The sequence below is a fragment of the Rhipicephalus sanguineus genome, chromosome 6 (assembly GCF_013339695.2).
Source record: "Rhipicephalus sanguineus isolate Rsan-2018 chromosome 6, BIME_Rsan_1.4, whole genome shotgun sequence".
NCBI classification, from domain to species: domain Eukaryota; kingdom Metazoa; phylum Arthropoda; class Arachnida; order Ixodida; family Ixodidae; genus Rhipicephalus; species Rhipicephalus sanguineus.
This window is the reverse complement of record NC_051181.1, coordinates 134,241,994-134,251,987: the sequence shown is the minus strand read 5'-3', so window position 1 is coordinate 134,251,987 and position 9,994 is coordinate 134,241,994. Positions and strand designations below refer to the sequence as shown.

General features: G+C 44.8%; 2 protein-coding genes across 7 annotated transcripts in view; one reads left to right on the top strand and one right to left on the bottom strand.

Moving 5' to 3' along the window:
- Nucleotides 1-2: 2 nt before the first annotated feature.
- LOC119396482 (dephospho-CoA kinase domain-containing protein) lies at nt 3-1,265 on the bottom strand. The gene has a single exon (XM_037663726.2). The coding sequence runs from the start codon at nt 1,040-1,042 to the stop codon at nt 341-343; it is 702 nt and encodes a 233-aa protein (XP_037519654.1). The 5' UTR covers nt 1,043-1,265; the 3' UTR covers nt 3-340.
- A 752-nt stretch (nt 1,266-2,017) lies between these two features.
- The window catches only part of LOC119396480 (haloacid dehalogenase-like hydrolase domain-containing 5), a 27,731-nt gene continuing 19,754 nt past the window's right edge, over nt 2,018-9,994 (top strand). Inside the window, exons 1-4 of one of the 6 annotated variants that reach the window (XM_037663723.2) lie at nt 2,020-2,175; nt 3,476-3,723; nt 4,546-4,658; nt 5,658-5,748. In XM_037663723.2, the coding sequence (XP_037519651.1) occupies nt 3,523-3,723; nt 4,546-4,658; nt 5,658-5,748 (405 nt within the window). In that variant the 5' untranslated portion in view covers nt 2,020-2,175; nt 3,476-3,522. Of the gene's footprint in view, nt 2,176-2,502; nt 2,526-3,475; nt 3,724-4,545; nt 4,659-5,657; nt 5,749-9,994 lie in introns of those variants that run through there. The other 5 variants (XM_037663724.2, XM_049417117.1, XM_049417116.1 and 2 more) reach the window with 5 other exon arrangements.

Below are 9,994 nucleotides of genomic sequence, written 5' to 3'. Positions count from 1 at the left end.
ACCCTGTACCGATAGTAAAATGCATTATTTAACATCACTGTTGTGTTACCATGTCATGAGCATTTAGTTAATGTTTAGAGCTTGCAATGCCAGTAGTTAACAGGCACAGTCCTTTTCGCAAGTTTCCGAGTTATGAATACATATCTATATACTTTTTTTGGTCAAGCAGTGGAACATGCATTTTATGCCCAACATTTCAATGCGTTAGCGTACGCGATTCACTTCTTCCAGCTTTGCAAGAGTGCGGTGGACCCTCATAATGCGCTGTCTAAGGAGCTAGCACAATCAGGTACAGAAGGATCTGGAAGCCTTCTAGAAGTACTTTGCGCCTCGTTATAGATCAAAGATAAAGTGCACTAGAGACGCGAGCTATCAACCACGCGACACCCGCTAACAGCCCCACCATAACGACCAGTACGGCGCCGCGCACTTTCCAATGCGCCCATGATCCCCTGAGCTGGCGAACGACGTCTTCGACCTGAGCGCGCAATGCATCCGGGTCCCCTGTGTTGTCGATGACGTAATCGGCTAGGCCGCACTTCTGCTCCAATGGGAGCTGAGACTCGATGCGCTTTCTCGCTTCATCTTCTGTGAAGCCGTTCCTCAGCATGAGGCGCTCGACTTGCTGAGCGGGCGAGCACTTCACGACGATCACCTTGCGCACGAAGCGCAACATCGTCTTGGTCTCGTACAGCAGCGGCACGTCGACTACCACGAACTGACGACCCTTGAGGAAGAGCTTGAGGCTCTGGAAGAACATTTCCTTGTGTATCTCCGGGTGGGTGATACGGTTTAGCCTGCGCCTCTTGTCGTGATCGCTGAACACGATTCGGCCCAACGCGGGACGGTTGAGTTGGCCATCGCTGAGTAGCACCTCGGAGCCAAACTCCCGGCGAATCTGGACCCAGGCGGGCTTTCCGGGCTCGACCACTTCGCGGGCGATCTTGTCCGCGTCTATGACATCGATTCCGAGCGAAACCAAGATGCTGGCGACCGTACTCTTACCGGACGCAATACCGCCCGTCAGTCCGATCAGAAACATCGCTCTCGGTGATCTGTCCGTTTACACCCGGGACAAAACCGAACGACACCGCACCGCTAACCGTCCGACTGCGCAGTAAATGCCCGTCTGAAACAGCCTTCGGGGCCCGTAAGCTTTGTCTCAACGGAGGAAAGAGGTTGCAGGAAAAAGCGTGAAATGTAAAGTGGCGAAACGAGAACGGGAAAACTGCGAGTAAACACATAACACACAGGAATGGTCAAGTAGCTGAGTGGAAAGCGGCTACTTACTTGCATTGGATTGGCGCGCAAGTCAAAGTCTCAGTTTCGTTTCCCGCTGGCTTTGCCAGCTCACTGGCCAGCGTGACTTTGCGGCAGTCGTAAGTTCTTGCCGTAAGAATTCTTTCCGGCACACACAAGAGTCTGGAAGTTTTATGAAGCTAATAACTGCAAAAAAAAAGAAAGAAAAACGCTATTCTCTCCTTCCACTACATTCACTTGAAAGCGACACAAATGCAGTTTTGCAAGAGCTCTTCCCCAACTCTCGATTGCTCTAATTTTAGCCTCAGGGAAGACAAATTGCCTGCTTGTTTACTGCGCGCACTTGTTTGTGTCACGCACCGAAACGCCATAGAAGCTTATTTCTGCTTATTCTGTAAATGGGCAAATACTGTCAGTGCGGTGAAAGGGGTCTGAACGAAATATGGGGAAAAATCGGAACTGTCGAAACAACCCCGGCGAATAAATCGTACGACGGCGCACACAAGCGCGGACGGAATCGTAACGAACATGATCCGACCTGTTTATCGCAACGCACCATCTAGCGCTTCGCGGCGCAGGCATAATCACAGTTGCCTCGGCAGACTGGGTACCGCGTACGACATCGCCAGACGTCCCCGCTACAGCGGACGTCATCCCCAAAAATTCATACAGAGAAGCAAAAAAACACGTGCCGCTTGTCAAGTTGCTCAAAACGTGACGTCAATGAAACCGGAGCACCCGATTGGCTGTCGGCGCACACACCTCTCCTTTGGATCGGTGGGAGAACTCCTCAGTCGCCATGGCAGGTAGAGCAAGCCGATTTGTATAACCTAGTAACAGCACTGCGGAGCCCACGACCGCGAGTCTGATGCTTCGTCAAGGACACAAAGTGGCCCTGGAATCTCACAGGAAAAGGCAAGACGCTGCCTCTATTGTTCTGTTGACCGTGCTAGCGAATTGCCGCCTGGGGGGCAAAGCGGATAAAAGGGGCTTTTCCCGTGGTCTGCTCCTCCTCTCTGGCTCGGTCAGGCGGGCCGCTTTCCGAAATTGTATGAATCTCACAGTATTGAACGTCGCGCAAACGCGTAGTGATATCGAATATCACACATCTATTCTTCAATGTGTTTCGCTGAGCAGGGACAGCTTGTCACGGTGTGCTCTGCTGATTCTCTTTGGTCCTCATCCGAAGCTCTCCTTTCTCTGCCGATTGAATCAGCTGATATGCCGCGTCGGCTGGGCTCTCATTTGCCACTTCGTTGTTTTCGGTATGCTTGAGCAACGCTGTCTTGTTGACACGAACCTCAAAGCCGCGTCGCAGTTCCCTGTGTTCGCTTAACTGTATGTGTAGACGTAAAGCCCGTAACGACATTAAATTGGCGCAAGCATCTCCCAACCTTGAGCAAGGCGTCCACTGCCAGCATCGAGCGACAGATGATTGCGTAACCGGGATACAGCTGTTTAGCAACCGTCCCGCTGCTTTTTTTTCTCAGGAACTCGGCGCGAATCGTGTTCTGACAGTAATTTATGACGTGTCGATTTCGCGACACATTGCGAACAGCTCACTCGCTGTGGCCGAACGAAAACACTTGCTGTTTTAACTCAATCGCCGTCATCTACTTGCCGGCAACCACTTTGCCTGCAAGGTCGTCTGAGGTGCTCTTTCAAGTGGCGCGTTGATATATCGCTAGCGTTGTTCGCTGATGACTTCGTTCCCCTTTTTTATTGAATATTAAAGCAGCTGCAGCGCTATCAAGAGCGCACACGTATGCACTTGCATATTTAACGAGCTGTTCGGAGATCGCTTGCCTTCGTTCAAACTCTGATAGTAATATCTTTAAATCATATCACTAATTTGCCCTTTCCAACACACAGGCTAGTAGTATCTTTAATAAAATTCAGCTCTGTACACACTGGCTAGGTGTAACCCGCGGTTGTAGCTTAGAGGCTGAGGTGCAGCGCTGTTAACCTGGAGGAGGCGGTTTCGACTCCCGGCCACGGCGACCGCATTTCCAGAGAGGTGAAATGCGAAAACGTTTGTGTACCTAATTTAAGGTGCAGATTAAAGAAACCCAGGCGTTTAAAATTAATATTCCCCTATACTTTCCTTGGCTTGATTGTCTGTTCTCATTAATGTTTAGGTAGTGTCATATCTCGCTTCTGTATTGATATGCTCATAACACGGCCTTTCCTAATTTGATTTTTCTTTACATTGCAGTCTATGAAACCTTATGCATTAGTGCTGCCAACAAATAGACCAGCGCTATGGCTCACTTTGGTCTGCTCCTCGACATTGACGGGGTCATCGTCCGAGGCCGGAAAGTGATATCGCACGCCGTCAAGGCATTCCAGAAACTGGTGGACTCCAAAGGCAGATTCCGGGTGCCGACCATATTCGTTACAAATGCCGGCAACTCTCGGCGACAAGACAAAGCCGATGAACTTTCAAAATGGCTTGGAGTCCACGTAAGCGAGCCACCCATATCTGTTGGTTGATTGTATGTTGTGACTTCCTATTGGTGTATACACGGCTGTGTTAGAAACTACAGACACAGATAAAACAGAGGTGCTAGCATGTGGATATGAGCTTCTTAATGCTGTTCATTATGTTTTGCATTATGAGGACAAAATGAAATGGAGATTTTATGTGCAGAATATTAAAATATCTGGTCAATTCTTCAATGAGCTTTCCACTTTGTTGTCAACCAAAAAAAAAAACTCTAAATCAACTTCCCTAGCCTTTTAGTGGGATCTTTCTATAATTGGGTACAATGTTAGAAGTCAGTGGCATTTTCATCTCAAAGGCGTATGCACACACGCCTGCACTAATGGGTATGCAGTCTAAACTAACGTCGCAAGCTGCACAGCCAGTGATCCTGCCGACGGAGAAAATGGCAGAGCATGTGAGTGAAACTATTTTATTAGTTGCGGAAGCAATTGGGTGCCATGCTTCGATCATCTGGGAGGGCTTTTTCTGCCTCCTGGAGTTGTATCAGGCTTCAGACAATTGAACAAACAAAGGAACCGAAACCATTGCATGAGCCACTGTAAACACTGCCTGTTCATAAAACCAGTGAGAAAGCCAAAAGAGGACAACATTGGCAGTCATCTCTGAAGGAAAGGCTGAATTATCGAAACTTGCTAACTTGGCTCGAGAGGTTCTCGCCTCCAGTATGACGCCAGGTGTCGACATTGACTCAACAAAATATAATGCATTTCGCCCTGCCCAGCAGATATCTGTCAAAGGCGTTTTGGTTTGAATAAGCATGTTGGATAATTTCTTTACAGATCACAGAACAGCAGGTGGTGATGTCTCACAGTCCACTGCGCATGTTTCAGCAGTTTCACGACAAGCACTGTTTGATCTCTGGACAAGGTCCCATTGTGGACATTGCACATGGGTAAGCTTCCTCGCGTTTCTGCCTTCTTCTTCGGCCCTGTGTGGAAACACAGGGAAGGGAATAAAAATATAGGCGTGGTATGAGTAATGAACCAGTTGCAATTGATTCTCATTTGTTAATAAAACACATTTCCTTCTTTACTTACTCTAATTGCTTTGCCCCACTATGCTCATATGAAGGTGTGTGAAGGTGTTGCCAAGGTGTGTGAACGAGTGTTGGACTAGTAGACTCTAGTAATGGCATATAACAGCGTCCTAGAGTTATCTTCAGAGATCTGGCTTTAAATCTTTATTCATTCTACAGCCGAAAGTTTATATGAATGGTAAATAACAAATTGTCCAGTATAACAGACCAAATCTGAAAGTGTTCATCAACAATGTCTGTGTTCCATTGATTGTTTATAATAAAGGTAAATTTGTGTAAAAATACAACTATGTCATGACAAAGTGCACCTGTATGTGCTTAGCCCTTCGCTGCCTGGTGGGCGTTGAGAACATTGCGACTGCAAGAAAATAGTGCTTCTGTTGTACAGTGGGGATGGAAAGAAATGTGAACACGCGGCATCTACATTCTCTGCTGTTTCGCATTTATTTTCAAGCGGCTGTAGCCTGGATGGTGATAAAAAGCCACTAGAGCCGTCCATGATACAATCAAGAACCACCTAGCATCCCTCTATTGCCACCATGGTCAGAGTGTGATGAAAGCAGTGCGCCATGCTGTTCACGTTTCTTTCCATCCCCCCCAGTACATTCTTGCTTTCATTCTTGATAGGCTTAGATGTCGCTTCAAGATATCGGAAGGCCATCAACATAACACTAACCATAACTATGGAGGACTGCAGTAAAAAAGTCTGTTCTAGCTGTTTTATCTATTTTAGTGTTGGTTAAACGTTCTAATAAAGCTCCCGTTTGTGCTGCGTGCATGCACGCACACGCGTGTGAGAGCTTCAATTCATTTTTTTAACACTTCTGACTGCTGTAACATGTGCCCCTTTTCCAGGCTAGGTTTTACAAAGGTCTCTACGATCGATCATTTGCGATCTCATTTTCCACTCTTGGATGCTGTTGACCATAAACGAAGACAAACCGAGGTAAATAACAAATCTTGTCGTAACGTTGTGCCGTTAGCAGGGTTTTCCATAGCTTTGTTCTGACGCTTGCCATTGTTGGCTAAATGGAGAGCTAAATGTAAGAGTTCCAGAAGGAAATACTTATATGAATAACTCTAAGCTTCCGTGGGCGTTTAGCACAGAACTTTGTATAGATAACGCTGCGGCCTTGCAATATCTTGTGGATGTCTTCTCTTGGAGCCATCACAAATATCCACTCATCAAATAAATATGAGGCAGTCTAGTGAGTTATTAGGAACTAAATGTTTCCAACAACTGGAGGATTATTATAGACAGGTGGAAACTGTAAGTATGGACTGCAGCAAGTCTAATAGATTGACTGGTGCAGGTTTTTTTTTTTTTTCGGTTAGGTTAGATCTAGATGTCAAGGTTAGCACTGACCAACTAGAGGCCGTGGAAAACTGTCGCTTTAGTCTGCCTCCATATCTCATCTAAGAGAAATGATATGTAATCTTTATTTTCTATTCAGCTGTTTGTGTTAATATAGACCACGCTGGACAACGTTTGATTGTGTGCTGTGCACTTCTTTTTTAATTTTTTGTAGCCTTCACCCTATGAACGATACTCCAAGGGTTGAAGGTAAGTTTGATTATCTTGCACACATCCTTAATTTGTGTTTGCTGGCCATGCTAATGCCGGACTGTGGCATTTGCTGCTAAGCTTGAGGTCACAGGCTTAATATACGCATTGCAGTTGGAATCCAGTGGGGCAAAAATACAAAATGTTATGTGTTGCTATCTTCTGGCACATGTTAGAGGACACAGGAGGGTCACAATTTTTCCAGTCTTCTCAAGTACAGTGATTTTACGTGAAACCCTTAATCAGTAACTCTATTTTCTTTTAATTACAATACTTAACCCTTTGTATCCCAGCGTCTACATATGTGGACAAAACATATGATGAAGTGGAATCAGGCTAGCCAACGCATTGCCTTAAAATCGATTTGAAATGTTGGCATTACTTCAGAATTTTATAAAAACATCTATATGTGTCCACTTCTGTGCACAAACAGCGGTCAGTGCGCACAGAACAATGGCGTTCTTCACAAGTCGCCTGTAGAGGTGTATGCCTACATATTTTTATAGGTTCACTCTAAATTCGTAAGAAGTTTATATTATTGAGATTTATTCGAGGAAAGGAAGGGTTTATCTTGTCTTTGTGTGACTTTTGTTGCACTGTGAGCGACCAAAGTTTTGCAAGTTGAGTTGTTGCTGCGGCGTCCACGTTGTGGACAACAGGCATACCGAGTTCGTGTAAAAAGCTGATTAGAACGCCGTCATGGTATAAGACCCGCTTTGTTGCCGTTGCGGCTCTACCCAAAACATCATCAGTGATATAGCTAAACACGCCTTGTAGAAGTTATTTAGAATTTATTTGCTTTATGCTGGACGTGGATTAAGTGATGAAGACATACATGCCATAATTTCGAGCTGACTAGCAGAAGCGAATGATCCGATTTGGAGGGAACCGGTAATAGCACGTTGAAGTAGAGCCATGAACAAGCAAATGCCTTATGAAAAATGCTACTGCTGATGATGAAAGCATTCAGTTTGAACGTAAACCATGAAGCACTGGTAATGATGATCAACCACGATAAAGATGATGACGAACACGTTGAAGTAGAGCGGTGGGCAAGCAGCTGGGCCTTGACTGGTTGATTATAATGATGGTGATGATGAAGGCGTTGAATCAGAGCCGTTAGCCATCGGCCACGTGACCCTTTACGATGTGATGAGATAACAATACTAATAATGGTGGTGGTGATGATGATGGTGATGATGATGATGACGCTGTTGAACTGATGATGGCGTTGATATGGTAAGTAGTGATGATGGTAGTGATCATTGTGTGGAAGTTCTTTGCTGCCGGACGGCTCTGTTCCAAGTTGGAACGAGCCGTCGGCAAGCAATGTTCCCATGTACGATGAAAGAAGGAAGATGGACCCAGCGTAACTGGTGTTCCCAGCGTCCACATATGTGGACACTTGTTCTTGTAGAACTAAAGCTAAAACTTCCCATGTTTTGGTTTATTCCCACTTTCGTATGTATTGTAATTGCATATACGCAAAAAAATATTTACTTGCGCAGCTGGATTGGCCATGGGATACAAAGGGTTAATAAATCCTTTAATGGACTGCTCGTGCAATCCACGTAGTTTAAAAAGAAGTTATCTTCATAAAGAATTTTAGCCTGACCATTTAGTGTGTTACGTTCATGAAAAAACACGTTGCCAGTGACATGGCTGGTGGTAACAATGCCAGTAGCAACACCCTGTGACACATATTGTACATTTTTGTGTCATACAAGTGTTATAGTCAAGTGATAACAACTGTATGTTGGTGCTTACATCACTGCCAACACTTCACGTTAGAAGCAAAGCAGATTATGGTAGTTCACTGCAATGGTATTCTCCTTTCTTTTTAAACTCTTTGCCACAAGAGGGCAGCACCATCACTGCTGCTCTCACATCTCTGGTAACTGGTGTTTTGTAAGAATTGATGCATATGCTGACAGACTAAAGCTCTTTTATAACTTAATGGAGGCTGCTTGGCCCTCTGTCTCAGCTTTTAGCTTAAGCAGCCATTCGGGCATTTTCTAGTTCATAATGCGAATTTTATTTAGACTACAAAAACATGTTACAGTGTAATCTCATTGATACATTTTTCAGGGAAACCGGAAAATTAGATGTAATATGCAAAAGTCATATTAACCAAAGAGGTTAAAAAAAGGAGGAAAATATGCATACTCCGTCAGCAACTCGCTTTTGTTGAGCCAAATTGAAGTAGCTGGTCAATTTCCACTGCACTATCTTCTTTTTGCGGTGAAAAGATCACCGCCAGACAGTCTGCTGCGCCTCAGCGGCTCTGAAACGTGCAAATCACGGCTTGTTGCAATGCAGTTTGAGCTAGTATACTGAAGAATAAACGTAGGATTTCTAGATGTATCGGTCAAAATCCACTTTCGCAGTCGTATTCAATCTTTGGCAAAAATGTGATCGTATTTAAACGCATGAAAATCCATTATTTCCAAAGGACATTGGCTGGGAATAAGAAGAAAAATTTGCTGAATCATATCAACGAGATTGCACTGTATAGCGCAAGCTTTGAAGGTAGGCATATGGCCAGGTATGCACTAACTGCCGCACCATCGTTTCAGCCGTGGTGTTGTTTGGTGAGCCAGTGAGGTGGGAGACACAAGCCTGCAGCTGATAATAGACGTGTGCTCATGACAAACGGCCTTCCATGCCAGGCTGCTCCTTCTATTCCTTACCCCCATCTGCCCATCTTGGCTTGCAACAGACCTGCATGGTGGCTGAGGCATGTCTTCCAAGGTGGGCATGTCTGAAAGCTGTGCTTTTTTTCATGATAGTTTTTTTTTCTTTCTTTTTCTCAACAATTTCCTCAAATTGTCTTGCTTCAAAAGTGCTAGAAAAGAAGCGTTTATAGCCGTGCATGGCAGTGAAGTATCATAAACAGAGCACAGCAAACATTTTAGCACTATGCTTCCCGGAATTTGGCATGATGACAAACCACAGGTCACGTTTCCGTTCAAGTATTCATGAAGTCTAAACTAAATAGAACAACTATGCACAAGTATTTGTGTCAGAAAAACACGTAGAATAAAATTGATGTTATAATCAACTGTCCACAAGGAAAGTACTTTTGCTCATGACAGCTGTACACTCATCACCGGTACAGAAAGGTTCGAAAGTTGTGCTTTTGCTGTAGAGGATAAATCGATCGTTGCTTTGGGTTACGCGCCAGTTCAATTGGTATGGACTTCAACAGCACAAAAGGCAAGCACGAATGTTGAAAGCAGACCACTGATGTAGGTTAATACTGACATATTAGGCATAGCACTAACTGACTAATTCTTTAACTCGCTGTCGAAAGCATTAATTTCATTCGTGTGTACCAGTGTCATGCCAAACACAGTGCGTGTTGTGTAAGCACGCTTGTTCTGCGGCTTTTTTCATATTTATTATCGCAAGGTGTTGATTCGTGATGTGCCACCCACTTTCAAATATATTGGCATGCCATCTGTGTGACCACGGGTGCTTCTAAGCCACAATGCAAAGCAGCTGTGGCCCTCCTGGCATTCTGAAGCTGCCATACTCTCCTTGTTTTGTTTTTGAATTACAACCACGGCTTTAGTAACATATGGGAAGGCTGGCTGTGTTTCATCTTTAGTACAGCATTGCTCAAAAA

Bases quoted from the DNA above. Each gene is read 5' to 3' on its own strand.
- LOC119396482 (XM_037663726.2), bottom strand. From the start codon at position 1,042: ATGTTTCTGATCGGACTGACGGGCGGTATTGCGTCCGGTAAGAGTACG.